Source organism: Scomber japonicus, chromosome 17 (genome assembly GCF_027409825.1).
Source record: "Scomber japonicus isolate fScoJap1 chromosome 17, fScoJap1.pri, whole genome shotgun sequence".
In the NCBI taxonomy this organism is placed as follows: Eukaryota; Metazoa; Chordata; class Actinopteri; order Scombriformes; family Scombridae; genus Scomber; species Scomber japonicus.
In genome coordinates, this window is record NC_070594.1 from 22260948 (window position 1) to 22284607 (window position 23660).

The 23660-nt window shown below is 39.1% G+C and overlaps 1 protein-coding gene across 1 annotated transcript in view; it reads left to right on the plus strand.

Moving 5' to 3' along the window:
- lama2 (laminin, alpha 2) overlaps positions 1–23660 on the plus strand; it is a 147283-nt gene that overhangs the window by 25021 nt on the left and 98602 nt on the right. The window contains exons 10-18 of the mRNA XM_053336719.1: positions 13–112; positions 530–587; positions 1495–1597; positions 1878–2018; positions 5013–5177; positions 16824–16928; positions 20193–20404; positions 21134–21245; positions 21820–21933. Coding sequence (XP_053192694.1) covers positions 13–112; positions 530–587; positions 1495–1597; positions 1878–2018; positions 5013–5177; positions 16824–16928; positions 20193–20404; positions 21134–21245; positions 21820–21933 — 1110 coding nt within the window. The remainder of the gene's footprint in view (positions 1–12; positions 113–529; positions 588–1494; positions 1598–1877; positions 2019–5012; positions 5178–16823; positions 16929–20192; positions 20405–21133; positions 21246–21819; positions 21934–23660) is intronic.

Below are 23660 nucleotides of genomic sequence, written 5' to 3' on the forward strand. Positions count from 1 at the left end.
CTACCTGTCCAGGTGAGCGCTGATGGTGAAAACCCCTGCATCCCCTGCTCATGTGACCCACATGGTTCTATCAGCCAATCATGTGTCGCAGATTCAAGCCAGGCCACGCCCAGTATGCTAACAATCTTTTATCTCTCAATCAGTCTTTTTCCTCTCATCTACCACTCTTCTTTTTCCTTTTTTATTCTTCATGTCTTGAAATTTTAATAATCATAATAAACAAGTTAGTCAAGTTCATCTGTGTGTGTAGTAGCTTTCGTTACTGAAAACCTTCTGTGACAGAACAGAGCAACTGTTTGTATTAGAGATAATTTTACTCCATTTTTTAAAAAACTTTTTTATGTGTAGAAAGAGGAGCTATTTTAGTCGCAGCTACTTCAAAGACATAACTATTCTCTCTTTGACTTACACTGCTGTTTTTAAAAAAAATCTCTCTCTCTCTCTCTCTCTCTATCTCTCTCTCGCTCTCTCTCTGTGCGTGGTTGTGCATGTACGTGCGTGCGTGTGTGTGTGTGTGTTTGACTGACAGGCCAGCCAGCAGGGTCATGCCGGTGTAAGGAGGGTTTTGGGGGTTTCTCGTGTGACAGGTGAGAGAAAAACACACACACACACACATACAAACACACACACACACACATACAAACACACACACACACATATACAGAAAGAGATAGACACATTGTGACAGGTGAGCCGAACCTTTCAGCTGTTGTCTGTTCCAATTAGTGTTTGAAAATTGCCAGAAAGTTTCCATTAAGATCTTTTAATGATATTTGTTATCACACTCTATCACACTTGGTTTTGTACCTTTCATGATGTAAAGAGGTCACTATATAGATGACACTGTAGTAATGAGACATGCAATTTCATTTGCTGTGTTGATTTGCTGTTGGTATTTGACTGCAACTTGGATATTATCTTTTTAAACATGATATCATTAACCAAAGTCCTCCTGTCATTAAAATTACAACTTGTGAATCAAAATACAACAATGAGAGAAGCTTTCTACTGTTAATCACTACTATGTTTTGTTGCTGTAACTGCTTCTTATACTGTCCTCTCTCCCTCTGCAATGATTCACCATCCCCAGTAGTTATCATTCAAGCTTGATCTAATGTAATCCAATCTAAAAGCAGATACAACTTTCCCTTCTAAACTTTTAATAACCTTCCAGCAAACCAGGCCAGCAAAATAATCATTGTCTTTAAAATCACAAATGCTCTAGACTCGCTTCAGCTCACTTTCTCCGTTAATTAGGGGTATATTAGTATATTTCCTCTGAGACCCATATTGTACACGCACGTCACCTCTGGTGCAAGGTCAGCTGTCTGCTGCAAACCAGAGCTTCGGTGTCTAGGCTCTTAGACAGTTTTAGCAGGATGGACGCGGCAGTCGTTAGGAGAATTGACGCTTTGACCTTCTGGTTATGGGATGGCCTCTCTAATACTCATCAACTTCATCTTTATTATTGTTATTAAACTCATTTGTCTCTAGGTGTGCTGTTGGTTATATGGGCTACCCGTCATGTCAGCGCTGTAATTGCAGCATGGAGGGAAGCACCAACACTGACCCGTGTATAACACCCTGCGTGTGCAAGGTACACATACGCTTAAACACACAATAATGACAAGTACTCCACGCTAACCTCTCTAGCCCTGTCATCATTATCTTCACCACATTAACACTGCAATAACATGTCTTGTGCGTGCAGTTAGAGGACAGCCCATAAACTTTGCTGCATGCTTTTTTCTTCATCATCTTCCTCTATGTCTCTCTCTCTCTCTCTCTCCCTCTCTCTCTCTCTCTCTCTCTCTCTCTCTCCCTCTCTCTCTCTCTCTCTCTCTCTCTCTTTCTCTCTCTCTCTCTTTCTCCTTCAGGAAAATGTGGAGGGAGAGAATTGCGACCGCTGTAAACTGGGATTCTACAATCTTCAAGGTGACAATCAACGCGGCTGTGAAAAGTGCTCTTGCATGGGCGTTTCCAGTCTGTGCTCTGCCTCCACATGGACTTATGAGAATGTGAGAAACTACACACAAACTTTCGAAAAGGTTGATTTTTAACAGCACAATTTAAGCTGTTCTGTTTAGCCATGGTTGGTACTGTATTGTGACTTACAGCTAACAATTCATTTTTTTTCCTTTTTTTCCTTTACATTCATTTCAACCAAGTTTGCTTCTGGAAATTTAAATTGTATCAATTTCAGTGCACTGCAGAATATCTCACCTGAAAGCATTTAAAACAGCGAATCTTTGGAGATAAATTGATCATTACAACGGAAAACTAAATCCATGTGAATCTGTTGCATCAAGTTCAACTTTGGAAAAACTTTGAAACCAGAATTTGCTGCATTAATCAATACCAAACTGCCTTAGTAGTATTGACCTGTAAGAGAATGGAGAGCCGCAGAGCCCAAAACAGAGGAAGCTAACATACACAGCAACTCATACGACCTCCTCTGCCAGAGTATGAACCACTCTACAAAACAGACTGGCTTTGCAGACAGTAATGAGACAGGAGACAATGGTACACGTCTTTTAAACAAACTGTGTGAACATAGCAACCGATGACAGACTAAAGGATAAGCTCATTGATGTTCTATAAAATCAAAAGCCAGTTAAACCTTCATCTTTCTCAGTACCAGATCCCCTGACTGAAATGTTCCTCAGCAAACATAAAGCTGATTATTAGTGATGGACAATATTCAGTGCAAAACTAGCCCTCCAAAATCAAAGCAGAATATGCATTTAATTTGCACTTGTCATATTTGCTCCTGTTTATTTTCTTGATTTTTCCCTTTCATACATATGGATAAAGGGGAGAGAATCATTGCACTGATTAGGCTACCCAAACAATGTTTCGCAGATGACATGCAAACTGCTCTTCCACACTACTGCACACGTTATGATAAATATCCCTCAGGCTCAAGATGCTTCCCACACAAGGTGCAGAAATAATTATTAAATCAAAGAAATATTAAAGGCATCTGGAAATTAATACAAGTTTAATCACTAATATTGATTTTATAGCAAAATGCAACAGTGAACAGCAAATATATGGTAATACTGCAAGTCATTCTGAAAGCAAAGACAAAACCTTTAACCAAGCACACAGTTGAGAAATGGGATGTGGATGTAGTACAGTTGAGGTCAGAGGAAAAGAGAAGAGTGAAAATGAGGAGCAAAGTGGGGGAGAGGAGAGGACAAGACTGGAAAGGAGAAGGGAGGAGACAAGACGAGATGCAAGACGGAGGAGAGAGGTGAAAAGAGGAAAACAGTTTTTGACTGACAGGCGGGGTGGGAGAGGAGGGGAGAGGAGACGTTGACAGGATGACAGCTCTGATTTAGACACAGATAGAGAGAGAGAGAGAGTGTGTGTGTGTGTGTGTGTGTGTGTGTGTGTGTGTGTGTGTGTGTGTGTGTGTGTGTGTGTGTGTGTGTGTGTGTGTGTGTGTGTTCAAAAGGGGAAGCCAAGGTCAGGTTAATTGCAACGACAGATATGTGTCTGGCTGTCTCTCTTTCACACACACACACACACACACACACACACACACACACACACACAGACACACACACACACACACGCAAAATCCTTCAGGAGTTGAGGAAAAAAAACTCTTTCTAAGTGTCAGTAGCAAGACTTTCTGCCTGATATGTGACAGATGTACAGAACCTTTAAACATATTTTGTGTTCTTACTTACTCACATTTCAATTGGATGAGACCTTAAAAAAGAAAAAATCCTAAAATGTAGTATTTTAGGAATGTAAGTATTTCAGAGAAAAGCTCCACAGGGCTAGTAACATATGAAAATAGAAGTATGGATTTTATTTTTAATATCACTGACATGCTTCAAGCTGTTTTGTTTTATATGAAACAGTTAAATTATTAAGAAGTCATGAATTGATCTTTAAGTTTAAGAAACTGATTTGAAATGTATTTAGATTTTTAGTTCAGATTGTTCTTTGGTAGAAGACAGATTGTTGGAAAAAAAAGACTAATCAAGTACTTACAATATTTAAAAAGACTAATTTTGAAAACACTACCCTTGTCGTCTGTCAGAGGCACTTAACAGCTAGAAGATCTATTAAAAAATGTGTATATGCTCATTGGCAGCATAGGCTCTAAGCTCCTTAGGGTGCTGCCCAGTGAACCTAAGCAGCGATGCAAGATTCAATGTGGAGTACTGTAAACCCTAAAGGCCTGTATGGAACTGAGCCCAATCGTTATTGAGATATTGGATGCACAAAGTTCACAAACTAAGAGATGCAATTACCAAGTTTTCTTTAGAACAGGAAGAGTTTGGATGGTGGAGGTAAAAATCCATTTGAACAACTGGTACATTGTTTTATATAGTAAGCAGAAGCTAAGCATGACCAGCCATTGGCCATTAACAGTGAAATCGGTTGATTATAACATGCATCTGCATTGAATATGAGTGGCGACTTGCTTTAATATATTTGCTGTTAGAAGCTGCTGATCTGCTGATACTGAGCACAGTTAATGCTTGACTAGAAATAATTTGATATTTCTATGCAAATATGAAGGTCAGTTCTGTTTGAAACTCTCCCAATGTACTTTTAAAATCATCAGTTTCACTCGCCACACCTCAACATTTCTCATTTGCATGTAATGTAAGTGCCAAATAACAAGGCTGCTGAAAGCTTACTCCTTGTACTTTGCAAGATTATTGGAAGAAGTCCTGCAGTAGAGGAAATGTTCCAGTACTCCCTAAACTCCTTTACAACATGGACAGCTTCATTTTCAGATATTACATTACATTTCAGGATCTTGATTTTAAAACTTTTTAAAAAGCTATTGGACATCATGTTTTTAATGTACTTTAAAATAAGACATGATATAGCTGAGGCTGATACTATGTAGTAATATTATTACTAAATGTTAGCCATGACTTATCAACACAAGACAACACAAGTCCTGAATCAGTGGAGGTGAAAGTGAACCATATGTAAATATTTGTGCAAAGTAATCTCAATGTTTTCCTGTTGCTTTTCAGGAAACCACTCTGACAGGCTGGCACTTGATTGGAGAAACAGGAGGAAGAGTGTGGTCTGTTCACAGACAGACGCCTCCATATCTGAGCGCCCGACACTCAGATGTTGTGAACGATCTTGGCTCCGCCTACTACTGGAATGCACCTGGACTTTTCCTGGGAAACAAGGTTAGATGCAGACAACAAACATATACACATATATAACACCATTCATTTCTGCTGCTCTCAGCAAAAAAACTGACACCTAGGAACTATGTGGAGGAACAATAAACATTAACAATTTGACCATCATATTCTTTTTTAAGGTAGGTATTTAACCGTGTGCACTGATATCATTTAAAATGTTTTAAATGTATGGTATGTATGCATTACATTTATTCAAACTATATTTTGAATGGCTTCATAAACTTGCTATGAAAATATAAATTCATCAGATACACAATTAGTATGATAAATGTAATAGTACATTAACTCCAGCCATAGAGTTGAATAACACTTCTTACACTTCTTCTTAGGGTCTCAGCAAAAACATTATAGTCTTCTTCTTTCCCCTGTATGTGTCACTGATGTGTCACATTGCTTTTAGCAATACATGAGTGGGTATATCACATTTAGTGTATTGTTTCCTCATTTGTCAATACTGTATATTACAATTTCAGTACAAATAAGTGTATCTTGCGTGATAACGATTCTGAAAATGATTACATGATATAGGGTTTTGTACACTATAATAACACAGCCACAATTTCATGTGTCATCTGACTGTCCAAGTGCTTTCATGTTACTGCTAACTGACTATGTGCATTACCACATGAGTAATTCTTACCATTTTACAGTCTAATGATGGCACTGACAGGAAAATATGTAACGGCCACATCATTAGAGCAAACTTGCATATAGTGTACAGTATAAACAGGTTGGTTTATGATCTAAAAATATATACTGTGTATATAAGTCTGGTGAAAACATATCCTGCTGGCATGCCCACCTCCCTCCAAGCCCTGCTTTTCTGGATCTACTTCTGCTAATGTCGACTGTTTGAATTTGCGCTGCGATTTTTCTGTGGCCATGATTAGACTTTATCACTCCAGCTGGCAAATAGCTTCAGTCCATGTTTCTGAAGTCGAGTTGTTGCCCTGCTACAACAACAGACTGACTGTGATGTTTGTCTGGGTGTCATGGCTTAGAGGAATATACCACTGAATTTCATTACTTTAAACCCTGTAGGCCTAGCTTGTCATCTCACTTCTTTGTCTGAACCTCTATCCCTCCATTCCTCTAACCATCCCTCCATCCCTGCTTCTTTTCATTGGTCTGCTCCTCTAACTCTCACTCCGTCTCTCCAGGACTCCCATTTTTCACCTCCCTGTTCCTAAATCATCTCCCTCTACTTCCCCCGAGCTATCTTCTCTCTCTCTCTCTCTCTCTTTCTGTATCGCTCTCTCCGTCTCTCTCTCGCTTTGTGTCTCTCAGGGTAAACAGTGTTTCGCCTGTTGAACTCGATAATCAACTGTTTTTCTCTTAGCGCACACACACTCGCACGCCAACACACACTCGCACACATGCACGCACACAAACAGAAACCCATATTCTCATTCAAACACATACTCACACACTGCCAGGCCTATATAAGTCAGATAATGATGTGTTTTGGAGGCATTAGGGACAGCGGAGCAGAACCAAATGCCTCCAAACATGGGAAACAAACAAATTACCACTGTGTGTATGTGTGCACGCATGTGTGTGTGTGTGTGTGTGATCGCTAGGAGCAGTGTACGAGCACTGTATGAAAAAGCGATTCTTTGCTTCAATCTCTGATCGTGTTACAGAGATAGATGCTATGTGACTTGACTATGCGACTCTGTCACATACACACTGGGGTCTATCATGTTAGCGTGTATCATTGGAAGTGACAGGCTGTGTGTGTAATGACAAACTAGCCGGAGATATATCTAAGTATAAGTGTGTGTCTGTGTGATGATGAGCTCAATTCTCCTGCATGACCACCCATCTCATTAACGCTGAGGATGCTCATTGGCCCGTTAGCGCGCTCCGTGGGTGCTCATTGGTCCAGAAGCATGTTCCACTGTTGCTCATTGGGTATTTTATCAGCTGTGTAGGACCAAGGACTGCTCACTCACCAGAATAGCCATTACTTTCATTAGAGCTCGCTCTGCTAAAAGAGGAGTTTTAGATTGTTTCTGGTTTATTTGGTAATGGAGGGCAGATAAGTGGCATTCAGAGTGAAAAGCTCAAATATGAACTCACAGTGTTGCGTGTATGAAGGTGTAGCATTATTTTTAATGAAGTGTTCCGCATGTGTAAAGCTTTATTTTAAGATGATTTTGAGGACATTTCAACTTTATAAGATTGTGAACCTTTCAGAAGGATCTGGCAGACCTTTTAACTTTCAGTTCAATTCAATTTTATTATATCGCAGATCACAATGGACGTTAGCTCAGGGCACTTTCCACAAAGAGCAGGTCTAAACTGCATTATATATTTTACAGACCCAACATTCCCCTTATGAGCAAGCACTTAGCGACAGTGTCAAGGAAAATACTCCCCTTAAATGGGAAGAAACCTCACACCATAACCAGGCCGCAGGTGGGCGGCCATCTGCCTTGACCTTCTGGGAGAGAGAAGACAAAGACACAACAATAGCAGCAATAATAATACAAGAGATATGACTAATAACAATAATAGCAGGCATGGACGTCAAGCAGCGACCACAGCAACACAGAGTCTACGGCCGTGGTTCACTGAAGCTCACAATCAAGAAGCCAAACTGTTACAGCAGTGCTTATCAGTTCATTTAGGTTATTAAACCTAATCATGTGTAATATGAAAGGCGTTGCTCTGATTGATTTATGCACAGAGAATTAGCACTCTTTCCCTCACTTCTACTTTGTGTTTTAGTGACTTTTCAGCTCATTGTTTTGGTTGTACAGTCAGTAACTTCATTGTTTAACTCAGTCTCACTGCTCTCATTAACCTTGTTATATATTACATATTTTCCGTATGTTTCATCTGTGATTGTTGGTATCTTGAGGTCCAAATGTTCTTTTAGAAACTAACCCTAACCCTAACCCTTCCAAGCTGGCAAGAGTACAGCTCCTAGAAAAACAGTAACAGTAAACAGAGTATTTAAGCAGTAAACAATTCAACATTGAAACAGCTGAATATTCAACTGAATTCTAGCTCTCAGCGAATGACTCAAATACAGTCAAATCCTAATCTCCATGTTTCCATCTTGTACCCAAGTTAACTAACAGATTCACAGTCAAGGCAGATAAAAGGCTGGAAAAACAAGAATCATTCATCATTTGCAAGAGAAGAGTGACAGAGATGGACAGACCGAGAGAGGGATAGCACTGGGAGACTGAGTGCAGAGAGATAAGGCGGGTGATGGATGAACATGGAGAGAGAGAGGAGAAACATCCTTTGCTGACAGCTGATGAAAGAAAGCTCAAAATATGCTGAAACTTGACAAACACACAGATCTGCACCATTGTACAAACACACAACTCAAGATTGGGTTGCATTTCATTCAAACTCCATCTCAAACTCTGCATCAACCTTCCCCAACTCTCCATAACCTTTACTTCATCTTTCTTGTTTTCCCTGTCTTCTATATTATCCAGTAACAAAGGAACAACACAAAATAATACTCCTTTAAGAAGAAAACCTGCTACAGGTGAAACCTGAGGCAGACAAGTGACAAATAGTTCAGAAAAATGCTCCTGTTTCACCTTGGTTATAGAGGCTGACACCTAGCAAATGTGATGAATGAAAACTGTCTTAAAAGTGTTACTCTTGAACACTTTTGTGGAAAAGAAATGTCCCCCTTTCTACAAAAAGATCAGTAGCCTTTACCAAGCTGCCGAGCTTTGACTTATGAGAGAGAACAGTGTGTGTAGAGGAGTTTGTGTATAGTGCCACTCCTAATCTGGTCATGATTGCATGAGATGGATTTCCCCCCCCTCCCCATTTTCTCACTTACTTCTCTCCCCTCCCCTTTTGGTTTTTTCACTTACATGGCTGAAAAAGTGCCTTTACACCAATCACAGTGGATTTGTTCCAGTTTTCATCAACCAAATAATTTGGTATCACACACATTTGTGCTTTTGGAAAGTGTTTGCAGAGCTCTACGAAGCAATCCCATGGCCCACATAAAGAAGGAAACCACATGTAAAAGGTTATCGTTGACCTCTGTTTTCATTACAAAAATATAATTAATATGCAATGCAGTGTATGTCGGAATTCAGTTTGCCGCAGTTACAGTAGTACTGGGAAATGATATATTTTCTTCTTGCGACATTGTTTCCTCATGTTGCAAGAGATGCAACATCACCTGCCCCTCTGAGTGTTTTCTGAAGAGGATAAAAGCTCTTGATAACTGTCAAGATGTGTGAACTAATTTATGTATTAATCCTGAAGTGTAAACAAGTCCAGCTTTGTGGCACACAGCTGCTATTGTGCTGTGAAGCATTCCCCTCATTTTCTGACAAATTGAACCTTGTGGCAGTTAATATAAAATGCTGTGTAGAAGCTGAAGGTCTTGTTTGTTTGTATACTCACAGAATTGGCATCATTTAACTTTATCCTGATGCTGTGATGCTGTGTGTAGCATAAGAAATGTCAAGCTGTTACAAAATCATCCCAGCCTTCAGTCATTAGCTGTTCCCTATAAGACACTACGTAGTTAATGCAATAATTAGCAGAAGACTTCAGTAGATTTCAGACACTTTAAAACACTCATTTTGCATCTGACTAAATGCAACATTGCATTGTGGGATTTTTAGCATTATTAGAATTTTTAAGGGCTCTATACTGCACATATTCTTTACACTCACAATTTTGACACACTGATAAAATGATGGATAGTAAATGTAGTGGGCTATATGGTAAATGGAGAATGATTTCAGACACAGCCTAGTGGATCTGTACTGAACTTATTGGATATATCATCATCTTGCCATTGCTTGTTACTTCAAGTCTGATGCACAGCGAGTGGCTGGAGTTGACTTTCAAGAGTCAGCGAGCCGTGGGAGTGCAGAACAATAATGGATTGGCTCTAAGAGGCAGGAAGCAAATGAGTGAGCTACTCTTAGTCATCTTACTGGATGAGATGTGCATACTGAGTTACAGTACAATCGACATACACTCCTCTGGCTCAAAGCAGCGATGATGATTATGATGTTGTGGTACCGCACATAACTGCATGGAAATTCAACAATGCTGCTGCTTCCTTCTTCTGTTTTGTGGCACAGATACGGTTGTTGAAATTGACAGAGAATGTATAATGAAATGCTTCATCATTGTTAAGGTCAGGACATCTTAAACTTTTAAGATAGCCTACGTTTCTACCCCTGTCCCACTTGGAGATGGCTGATTAACCAGTCGTAAAGATTAGAACGGACCTTGTTTTATTCGTCTCTAAGGGTGTTTATGGAATGACCTCGAGCCAGAAGATAACTCGGCGAGCTGTTTGTGTCAGTTCATGACCTTGCTGTTCTCAGACCCAAGATATAAGAGGACACTTCAGATGTTTATCTGTAAACACTTTTTGTATAAGCAACATGTGTTCAGCAGTCTGCTACTACATTCTGTGCCTGTGTAGAAGATGTGTTCAACTTACTCTATTCTACTGTACCTATTGCAGTGAGTAAAAATGTATGTTTGCTATAGATTGTAAGGTCTGTGATTTAAAGCTTATGTACCACCATTGCAAACCCTAACTAACACCCAAATTGTTTTACCTAATCTTAATCAAATCAACCCTGCCCAAAACCTCACCATAAGTACATGAGTGAAAATGAGTGCATATGCATCACAAAACGTATGTTCCCATGCAAATAGGTGGTCCTAATCGAGAACAGCATCAGCCCCTGACCCCTGGCTGCCCCCTTACTTCAATCAGCAAAGTGGCAATACCTTAGGTGACCACCTGTAACCACACAACTTCATCTGAAGGCAAATCACATGCAGAAGTGACCATCTGACCGCCCACCACACGAAACTCACCCGTCTCATTCCCATCTGCCAACACTCACCTACTCAGGGTTCATACCCCCAGAGTGACCCCTAACCTAATACACAACAACCAAGACTGGACCCCCCCCCCCAGACCACATCCATATCTTCCAGTCACAGGAAGTTGCAGAGGAGCATCAAGTCAGTGTATCACTAGCCACCGAAAAACCTGGGAACATCTCTACTACCACGTTGGTTTCCCAATGTTGCTTTCAACTCAAGAGCACTTTCCAAGAGCGATCCTCCATGCTGTCAGTGTCAGACAAAGTCGCCGACACAGTGTCCCTCTACACCAGGAAAATGTGTGAATGCACGATGTCCAATTTGCCTCTAGGATCCTGCACCTATTTCACAACAACAGGCGTGATGGGAGAAAACCGAAAAAACCCTGCACAGATGCCACCTCCTACGATACACAATCAAACAAGACAGCACCCAGACATCCCCCCAGTGCTTTTTATTTTTACTTTTTCACAACATATATCACACACACACACACGCACACGCACAGAGACAGGGTCAGTTCGGTTGTATGTTATTCAGCATTCCACTGTCTATTGGTCCATCTGGAGCCAATCTAACCCTCCTGCTAGAAACAACAATAGTCTATGTGTGTATCTGTGCCTGTGTGTGGGAAACAGGGTAGATAAACAGAAAGTGAAAACTCCCAATACCAATTGCAAACAACCACAGGCACCAGAAAGACAACCCAGGTGTGTGTGTGTGTGTGTGTGTGTGTGTGTGTGTGTGTATCTTTGTTTCTCTGGGTATTTGTGTGTGTGTGTTCTTGTGAATGCCTGTATGCGTGTGTTATTTTAGGGGAGTTTGTTTTCTGAAGCTTTTGTGACAATCTGGTTTTGATTTCCTGAAGGATGATTTTCTTTGTCCCCCCTCCCTATCCCACCCACCACCCCCTCTCCCCCCTCCCAAAATCTCCTGAAGAGAGTGTTGGTTGCCACTGTCTGCTTTTGTACTCCCAAAATTGACAGCAAACAGACATATGAGATGCAGATTGGAAGAACATATTTCTCTGAAGAAAGTAGCATGTGGTATGCACTAAAGCAAGTCATCTTCTAATTGCTCTCTTCCACAGTAATGTCATTGTTAACAACAGGCAGTAAATAGTTTCATTAGTAGTTATTGTACTTTTTTTCTACACCCACATAGTTTATAGTTGTTTCTTACCTCTAAAATAACCATGGCTGATTTCTCTCCAGTGTACAATATGGTCAGGAAAAACAAACAGTGCTGATTTGTTTCTGTTTTTGCCACGATGCGAATGTACCCATTAAATCCAATTTTATGTTTGTATGCAATGGGGAAAAGGTTTTAAATTTTATTATAATTTCTTAGGTTATATTATAACTTAAATTGAAACCACTATAATGGAATCATGTAAAAACAAACAAACAACTGTCCTCTATCATTACATTTTGTGACGGAAATAGCTTTTTTAAGAATATTTTTAGCATGTTTGGTTTCTTCTCATGTGTCGAGAACAAAGCTGTCCTTTTCACACTTAGCTTACAGCTACTTTACAGATGCTTGGGCCTGACTAAGCTGGATTTCCAGTACATTGAGTACATTAAGTAATGGTATCTACAGGATACACCCCAATGACTTTGGTGACTTCTAGTGCCACCAGCAGGTCAAAGTTTACACTCACTCATCCATTGAAATATCTCAACATCAGTATTTTGTATAGATATTCATGGTTTTCCAGATGGTGAGTTCTGATTCCTTTTTAACCTTTGATTTACTTTTAAATTAAATGTCTGGGCAATTATTGGCTGGATTGCTGTAACAATTGCTTCAGACATGTGTGCTGCCCTCAATATAAATCGTATTGATTTTGGTGATCCCTTAACTTTTCATCTGGTGCCATCATCAAAATTCGTATGTTTTTCATGTTAAATAGTAATGTTGACATGCTAACAAGCTAAGCTAAGATGGTGAGCATGGTAAACAATAATACCTGCAACAAATCAGCATATCAGTATTGTCATTATGATGTTAGCATGCTTACGTTTGCTCAAAGCACTGCTGTGCCTATACAACCTCACAGACTCACTTCTGCTCTTGTTTCTTTCCTTTCTGGTGTTGTTTGGTTTGTTTGATCTTTCCATATCTTTCCACATCAAGTGCCAATTTTGATCAATTCTCTGTGGGTATTGCAAAACATTGTGAAATAAAAAAGTATAACAAAAGATATTTTCTAACTTCTTTCAAACATTTGTACAAATTGGTTGTTTTTACAGTTTGTTCTCCCTAAAAGAAATTCGACTGTAGCTGATATCTGACCTTTGTAGAATATCATCAGTGTTAAAATCAGTACCGATTCACACTTAAAGGTCATCGAAGTACTCTTACTTAGTTATTCAAAGTTATTGAAAAGTCATATATTGCACATCAGGGCTCTGGTTGGAACCCTGGAGGAGGACTAAGGTTGATAGTGAGTCATTTTCACACCTCTTCCTGCTCCACACCAACCCCACTCCATAGCATAGGCAGCAAATTAAATCTCATAACTCTTGTGTCCTCCATCCTCTGCCTCCATCCGCTCCTCGCTTTTTTTCCTCCCACTTATTTATCTGTATTTTGTGTCTTTCTCCAACTGTCTCTCTGCATTTTATCCCCTTTCTTGTTTCTCTTTCCCTAGTTCTGTCCGCCCTCTTCTCTTTTAGTTAGAGTTTTCTACTTTCTTTTCTCTGTTTCTCATCCTCTACTCTGTGTTCATAAGTTTTACTTCAAATTTCTTCTTCAACGAAAATATGAAGTCATGCATTTGCACTGCAGCATACAAAGCACCCTTCTACAACAGAAGCTGTACAGCAGAGGATATTTATATTAGCTAATCATTTCGTCCAACGTACTCTCATTTCTTCACTTAATAGTTGTGCTGTTGGTATGAAATTATTTTTCTGCATTTACACCAAAGACCTGTATAAACTGACATATTTTGTCCGGAAAACAAACACTCATCATGGTGCTAAAAGGTTGACTTTGTTGTGTCAGATTCTTCATAAGGGCTTTAACAGCAAGGATTATGTCTTGTTCTTCTTATTCTGGTCACTAATAGAGCTAATAACAGGCTTATTGAGCTCTAAGGGGGATCCAGCTGATGTCTATTGTAGCTGTGTGTGTGTGTGTGTGTGTGTGTGTGTGTCTGTCTGAGTGTTTATTGTTCCTTCGTTTCCACTCCCCATAATTTCCCTCTCCTGCTGTTCTATTCTGTTGGTCCTTTTTCTTTCCTGTGTTTTCTTTCTTTTCTTTCCTCTCCCCCAGGATAGAGATGGGTCATTAGGTTGCCATGACAAAAGCTTTGATTGTTGTTTGGATTGGATGGACGGTGTTAGAGAAATGAGTTTTTCAGAGAAATGTCAATAATTTCAAAGGAAGTAAATTGTCATATTCAGGTGGCATCATACGCAAAGGAGTGCAAGAGCCATTAGTCCAACATCGTTTCTGAGAATGTATAGGAGAAGCTTTTTCTTATTCTCAATACATACTGTATGTGCCAAACATGGGAGAAAATGCAAGTGGATGACTAACAGATCAAGGTGAAGTCTGAGGAGTCAATTTTGTACAAATATTTGAAAGAAGAAAGCATAGTTCAACAACCTCTTCAGCTCTATAAAAATGTTAGAAATGAATCCTTTTTAGGCAAACTTCTCACAGTTCATTTAACCTTGTTTATCTTTACATGTCACAAGCCAAAACGGTTTGGAGCCAATGCTTCTGAAAAGTACATATTCAAAAAAGAACTAAATAGATTGTCTTTTATGTTTCGCCAATGAATATTTTTATACTAATGAGACACATTATCATGCATAATGTGAAAGGGGTCACTCTTAAAGACAAAACCACACAGAATTATAATCTATCTACAGTTCCTCTCAGCTCTACAGAGCATTTTAGTGTTTTCATCTACGTTTTGGTTTCAAGGCTTGCAACCTGGCTGTTTAGCTTTAGTCTCACTGCTATCATCAGCACCATGAGCAGCTACAGCAGCCACAGCAGGCAGCTTCAGGGAAGAAGCTCCCAAACCCCACTCTACTCCTTATGTCCAACACACACAAAACTAGCTGCTGAATGATAGTGGAGAACGTAGCAGCTAAACAGATGTACATTTCCTCAGGAGTTTGTGGAAACCAAAACGGGGCAAAAGGGAGAGTGAATATTGGACTTAAGTTCAATCAGCTGACTAGAAAAATGACTAGGAATACACTTTAATGTTGCACATTTTGCTCCATATCAACTGTTATGTTGTGCTGTGGACAGACAGTGGCCAAAATAAAACCAATGAATGCAGGTTTTAGCAGGAGACTTTTAGTAAATATACATGAATGCATACCTATTATACATTTATTGTAATGCAAATTTCTAAAATTGTATAAAATTATGTTGAACCAAGTCACATACACAGCACCTTATTGTTCAAGTCCTTTATTGCCACTTTGTATCTTCTTCTGTTGCATCCCTTGCTCTCATCATACTGCTGTTCTCTTGCAGTGATGCCATCTATGCAAATAGAAAAAACCCCAAAACAAAACACTTCATGGAGTTATTCCTACTGTACGTAGGAGGCCCAAATATGAATGCTCAGTCCATACTGGAGTGCATATTAGCTAATGGCGAGGGAGGTCGAACAACACAAGTGTCTGATACATGTATGCTGTGCAGTGTGGGTTTAAACCATGATTTTACTGTCTTTTGAAGTCCAAATCAGCAAATGGTTTTAGATAGAGAATAAGTGATAGTCAATAAAATGTCCACCCAAGTACACCTCCATGCCTGCTGGTGTGTATGCATGTGTGTGTGTGTGTTTTCAGTCAGCTGTGAAATGGGCGATTCCTCCTCCCGATTTAAGAACTGAGAGTAATGATGTAGAATGGAAGAGGTTTATAGAGGCATTAAACCCACCTCTTACCCCCTCTCTAACTCTCTCTCTCTATCCCTCTTTCTCAAGCTCTATTTCTTCATCTCTCCTCTTCCTCAATGTTCCCTTCTCTCTGTTTTTATAGTGGCATTATTATTTCGCTCTCCCACCCATTACTGTTCAGGTTGGAGCGGAATAATAAATTTCAGGATCATGCCGACACAGCGTTTTCACCATATAAAGCTCATTCTGTGGACTCAACAGAAACACTGCACCGAAACAACACAAGACAACAGAGATTGTAGCATATTCTTCTTCTCTTTACTACTTTGTATTTATAAAGTCATTTTTAAAGAAAAACACTATCATTAGTATTATCAGTATAATGATTCTGCTGTTTTGAGGTTGAGGTGTATCATCTCCTGTCCTTTGCATATTCACTCCATTTGCCACATACTTTTATTGAAGCCTGCACAATTCAAACACATTCAAACATGCATTTCTTGTTCTGGTATAATCTCCAGCCAGGTTTGGGGGATTCACTGGTCAGATTTTGGTCACATTATGTTCAATTTTGACCAAGCAGATGTATCCAGCACTGTGTTTGGAAATAGAGAAATTACTGTTCTATTTTGATCAATAATCATTTACTACCAGCGTCAGAAATGCAACATCACATCCTTTATCCAGGGCTGAGTGTGATGTGTGAGGAAATTTGAATGGAAATGTAATGTGACCTCACCTTTTTAGTTTTGGTTTACTTTGGTTAGCTTCTTAATCTTCCTGTGCCTCCACTCGGTGTGGAACACATACAGATGCACTCTACTTTAGAGTGAGGGGGCAAAAAAAGGTATCAAACAGCATAATATACTAATCTATTTGTTATTGTCTTTCCTCAGCTTTCAGCCTATGGAGGGAGTGTGGTCTACACTGTGTCTTATACTATAGACCAACGAGAACAAACGTCCATTAGGGTCACTTCAGAACCTGACCTCATCATAGAGGTAAGACACACACACACACACACACACACACACACACACACATACACACACACACAAAGACACAAAGACACAGAAATAGTGTTTAAATGTTTTTAAATCCAAAATGAATAATAGATAACAGTGTTGTTTAAATGTCCAAATGTATCTGTAGGCACCACGTATTATGGATATTTTTAGTGTAATATTTTTGACCTTTTAAATGTAAGTGTTCTACTGTGTTAACCCCTGGAATGAGGCCCGCAGCATGGTCAAGAACTCTGACCGGAGTGTTCCTGATAGTTAACATGTACTTTGTTTTTGGTGTGGGTGGAAATCAACACACCCGGAGGAAAGCAACATAAAAACATGTGGGAATGTCTGTGTTTATGTATTTGTATCTGCAATATTTACCATTTCCCACAAGCCATTGACTTGTGTACCAGTGAAGACCACTAAATGAAGTAGCAAATAACCCCCCCCCCCCCCCCCCCACACACACACACACACACAGCTACAGCTGGCAGAAAAATGCTGAACGTAGTAATAAAAATGCAGATAGAGAGACTCTCCCTCCCTTCTCTCTCAGTATGTCTTTATAATGAGCTGGTTGTGATATGATGTATGGCAGCAATAAGCAAAGCAGCAACACTATTAGTTAACTGTTTATATCTCCTATATCACTAAACATTGTGTGTGTGCTGTGTACACACGTGTGTGTGTGTGTGTGCGCGTTCATTCACAGTGTGCCTAAGCAGCAGAAACAATCCAGTCATTCTGCACACGCAACTTTCCACCAATGACATGTTAAAGAAGAGGGCATTTTAATTAGGAGAGTTGGAAAGATGTTCAAATACTGAATCTCTAATGAGCAACACATTTTTATTTTTTATTTTTTTGGGTGAATATGATGATAAAAATGCAGACATTTTTTACAGAAACAAAAATAAAGAACAGAAGAAGCAGAGATTGAAAATAACAGGAAGAATGATGAACACCAAGAAAAATGAGGAAGTAGGGAAATGAAGAAGAAGAAGGAAGTGAGGAAGGGAGTAAAAAAGGAAGAAATCTAATGAGAAAAGGAGTGATATATGAAGGAAGGAATGAATAAATGAGGGTGAAAGTAAGGGAAGAAATCAAGAAGTAAGGGGTAAGTGAGGAAGGAAATAATGAACTAAGGGAGAGAGGAACGGAAAGGGAAGGAACCTACATAGTAAAATAAGGAAGTGAGGATTGAAATGAAGAATTCGGGGTTTACAAGTAAGGATGTAAGGGAAGGGACGAGGAAGTTAGAGAGAAAGAGAGGATATAAGGACAGAAGGAACGAAAGAAAGGAAAAGCAAGGAAGTAAAGAAGGAAATAAGTAAATAAGGAAGGAAAGAGGCAGGAGTTAAATAAAAAGAAAAATGGAAGTCTGGAAGTTAGCAATGAAGGAACTGAGGGAAATGGGAAGGAAATGAGGAAATCTATCAATCAGGAAGAAAGTAAAGAAGAAAGAAAGAAAAAAGGGAGAGATGGATAGTCACAGACTAATCAGCCTGTGTTATTTAAAGACGTGTCAGCGAGAGCGACAGACTGGGAGGAGTTGGGAGGAGGAGGAGAGGAGGACAAGTGTCGGTCTTGTTGTCAACAAAAAGCCTCTCCAAACGATGACAATAATGAACCACCTACACACTGTCAACCAGCTTTCTCCCTCTTCACTATCTCTCTTTCAGCCTTTGTCTCTTTTTGCTTCTTTTTTCACCCCCCCACTGTTTACTCTCAGCATATTTGCATCAAGTTGTGATATTGCTTGTTCCGTGGCTCTGTGAAGCACAGGAAGAAGCTTGTGCCTTGAATGTTATGCGGATATGAATAGACAATAATCTCTCTGTCTTTGTTTGTCTGTATGGCTTTGTTGATTTCTATGTCTTTGTCTCCATTTATTGGCCTCCAAAAAAAAAAAAAAAACTAACATAACTTTCACTACACTAACAATGACTAATTTACTGCACTGCAACTATGTGTAACTTTCTTGGTTCGTATTCATTTAACAACACTAACACCAAAATTGACTTCCTATTAAAGTAAATCATTGTATTTAGAGATGTACTGTTATCAGGGAAAACATATATTACTTCATGAAAACATTAAAGAAAGAACTGGAAACAAAGTGATATCTCCTTTTGCAATGTGAATATAATTTTAAGAGCCGATAGTAGACTTAGACTTAGAGAACAAGACTGGCATATTTTCTCCTCTCCAGTAAATCCCATGAAAAAGAGACCAGACAATAAACTAATCCTATTAACAAGTAGGCCTGATATGGCTAGACTGGCTGATGTGTTTCTTCATTATGAGGAATGTGGGCTCTGTAGTTCCAGTCAGTCCCACATGCACCATGCTGTGTGTGCTCACTATCATAAATTTGTGTCCATCCACAGCTGAAAATAGTTCCCTATAATGCACTATTTTCTCCTGTTTAAAAGATGTTTGCTGAAATCTGCAGTGCCCAGCTGTCTTAGGAAATTACTGGGCCTTTTTTTTGGAGAGTGAATTTATTTGACCTGTTTTGAAAGAAGAACCAATATGGATGTGGCTGAGTGCCACAGACGTGTAGGCAAGTTGGAAAGTATTGAGATGTGCTAGTGCATCTCTGTTGGGTTTCATCTTTTCATGGGATTTATTGAGAGTAAGAAAATAAAGGAAAGTGCCCACCTCATTCTTTTATTGTTTTTAGGCATAATGAACAAAAGTGAGAGACAATAAAAAGATAGACAGTAAAAGCTTTTCTTTCATAGTCTTAAAGTGAAGTATTAGCTCTAAGGTGCCTTTTTTTTCCGTCTATGTCTCTGCATCTCTCAGCCCTGCTACTGCTTTCTGTCTACCTATTCCTCCCTCCATCTCCTCTCTTTCAATTAGTTTTTATTTAATGGTTTATTGGCATGGTAAGCTCTCTCTCCCCCCCTCCCCCCGTCCATCAGTAGTTGTCACTCTGTGTTAGCCGCTACATGCCATTGATCTGTTCTCAACAAGAGATAGTCAGATACGAGGGCTGGGCTCAATTCACTTTGCTTTCAGTCCATTCAGAATGTCAATAGAAACTGCAGCTCATTACCTAATGACACATCATTCACTCTGACTCTCCTTAGTTCCAAAAATCAGTAGGATATGATAGTGTTTTCATGAAATAGGCATACTGTATATTTAGAGAACAACAACTTACTGGATTGATGGAATTAAAAGGGAAAACAGTAAAACATAAAATAAGGGAGAGCTTAAAAAGTTTATTTCCTCTTTCTCTGCCAGGGTGGCGGGTTCAAGATTATTGACAGAAGGTATGGCCAACCGGTGTACCCGTCTTCACCGAGCACCAATCACATCGCTCTCCTTCCTGAGAACTTCCTGTCATCAGAGACAAACGAGCCTATCAGTCGTAGGGATTTCTTGTCTGTGTTGGCTAATGTGAGCAGAGTGATGGTGCGGGCCTCTTATAGCACTGACCCCAGTGCTGTGTACAGGTATGAACAGAAACATGCACATATACATGCAGTACAATACACTATCACATGTAACCTGGTAGGTATATGACATATATAACATACATATTATTTTTAGAATGGTGTTAAGCATTATTATTATTAGTAGTAGTATTCATATTATCTTATTATTATGGTCAACTAATAGTTTTATTAGATAGTGATAGTGGAGATGAATTTAGGTAGAATGAGGTGCAACAAAAGTCCCAGATTTGAACCAGCAATATTGAACTTATTGTTGCTATGATGGCTCATCATTCGACATTCAGAATAAACTCATAAAGCGAAACACACAATAAACACATTTCCTTAACGCAAGCATTGTTTTTGCACAGCCTTTAAACTATGTTATAAAACTTAAGATATGACTGGTGGAATAAAATATCAAATCTCAGCAGCTTTGAAATACCACTGGTATAAGCTTTCATAAAGAAAAATAACTTCCACACTGTTGACTCACAAGCAGCCCTTTCTCATTTCCTCTAAATAACTTTTCTTTAACCTTCTATAACCTGAACATAAAGTCATGCCTGAAAAAATCAATTCAGATATCTGTATTTCTAAAAACCCATTCAGCCAAACTGCTCTGTTTATGTGTGTGAAGATATATGTCTGATACCAATGTGCTACATGTTCATGCCTTCTGTGTATGTGCGTGTGTTTGTGTGTGTGTGTGTGTGTGTGTGTGTGTTTGGTTGTGTGTATTTGCAGACTCCACTTATTCTCAATGCAGGTAGCGAACCCCTCAGCCAGCGGACAGAGCATAGCATCAGCTGTAGAAATGTGCTCTTGTCCTCCTGGATATGCAGGAAACTCATGTGAGGTAAATGCACACATTAACACATAAATAGACAGATTAACGCTCACTGCAACTTTTAAAACAACACAATATCCAATAGAAAACAGCCACAAGTACAAGTAATATAAAGCCTTATATAATATGCATATTTATTGGAAATAAGCATAAATAATGTCACTCTATCAATATAAAAAGTGTGGCTTTATTGTGTCTTTAATACCTCCAAACATGTTTTCTTTCAGCATGTTTCAACATAATGATGATGAACAGATCCTTAAAAGCTTTCTGAAAAGAGAAAAATAACATCACAGTGTAGTGCTTTGTTTAAGAGTACAGCTGTCTTACTGTTATTCGAGGCTTGAAAGACATATTATGTTAGTGTACACACACCCACACACACACGCAAAATTTACAAAAGTCAGATCTACAAACATACAGGATCCCACACAGAAAGATGCAGTGATACACACTTAACTGCACACAGACACGCCTAAGGTGCTAATTAGAAGATCACAGAGTAATTACTCCACACTACTACAACTTAAAGATAGACAACTATGTCAGTCTTTCTGAATGTGTTTGTGTTTGTGTATTTCAGGAGTGTATTCTCGGTTTTCGGAGGGTCAACGGGATTCTGTACAACGGTGTGTGTGAAGCTTGTCATTGCCACGGACATAGTACACAATGCCACGAGGTCACAGGACACTGCCTGGTAAGATGATCAGTAAGTTTATTGTTTGCCTTATGTATTTGATAGATTTACTTATTCTTTGGTCTTAATTGATAAGCCAGGAAAAACAAACAAGCAAATAGAGTGTATGCTTTTTCTTTATGAAAAGGACATCAAGTGTTGACAACAACAAATGTACCTCATGAAAAACCCTTACTGCTTTTGATATTTACAAAAAGCCAAAAGATGATACTAAAATGGAAAACATATCTTGGTGCAGAATATAAAGCCACTGTTAAATTTTCAGTATAGCTTGTACTACGACTGCATTCAACACATTATAAAAAAAATCACTATAATTTCTCTTTTAGGTCATAAAGCTGTTTATCATCATTAAGTAGTGTTAAGTGACCTGCCTGTCATGAGTAAATGAGCTGAAATTGTTTTTCAACCTGCTTGCATCAACAACATTGTTTTTTCTGATGAATAATTGAGAAAGGCTTATATTGCTCATAAGTATTGGTTAGTTTTTGTTCATCCTATAAATTGCAGAACAACCATGAATGTCGTGTTTTTGATGTCACTGATTGGTTTCTGAAAACTCCAATTGGATTTTGGCACCGGTGTATCAGCTGGTAGTGTTAGAAAATCCAAATTTGGACAACAGGCTTGAACTCTGGAGCAACACAAGCAGCAATTGGTGATGATATCATCCTGTTGGAGTTTAAACAGAGAGACACTTTAAACCTCAGTGTCATCTTAAAGCCCTTGAACATGTGGCTTCCTGCATAAAAAACCCTTACCATAAGTCCTGATTGGTGCACTTCCAACTAAGTCCTGTAAAATAAAAAAGTAGTCAGAAGATGTCAGAGAAAATGACAACATTGTTCAAACTTTGGCAGAAATGAGGGTTAGGCAGAGAGTAGTTATGAAGAAATGAAGAACAAATCAGCAAAAGAGCCGCTAATGAGTAGCTCCCGAATTATATACTTAATATTAATAATAAACTAGAGAAAAGAGCAGAAGATATGAATAGTTTATAAATATCTGTGAATTGAAATACTGAGCACTTTCTTGATGAGTTCTTAACTCTGAACCAGGCTCTGTGCAAGTCATAACTGTTATCAACAACAATTATGTTATCTCTCAAATGGCTTCATATGAAAAGACAAACACATAAGTTTGTATTGAAGGGAGAAGTTGTGAGTTTTCTCAGTCATTTTATCTTCAATACTATCTTTTTGGATACTGATAATAAGTCTGTTAGAAGGTAATCCTCTTGAAGCCACCATCTAGTGGCCATTAGAGGAACTTTATGACATTTACAGCCTGATTTCCTACAAAATACACATACACATAGATAAACATTAAGAGGGAGACACACACACACACACATACACAGTTACCAATGCACTAATAAATGTACACACACACACACACACACACACACACACACACTCACACATGTGCACATATACCCCAACCTGCTCATGTGGATCCGCACACGCATCATCACTCCCCCGTCAATTCATCGCCTTAGGCTTAAGCTGTCAGTTAGTATCAAATACACACCTCCCAACACACACACACACACACACACACACACACACACACACACACACACACACACACACAGATCTGTGGGTTTGGTATTACCATGTTATGTTTTATTATAGATGAGGAAGTTGGGATGTGTCAGAGAGAGAACACACACACACTGAGATAGAAAAAGACAGACAGACTGGCACACACATACTAACATACACACA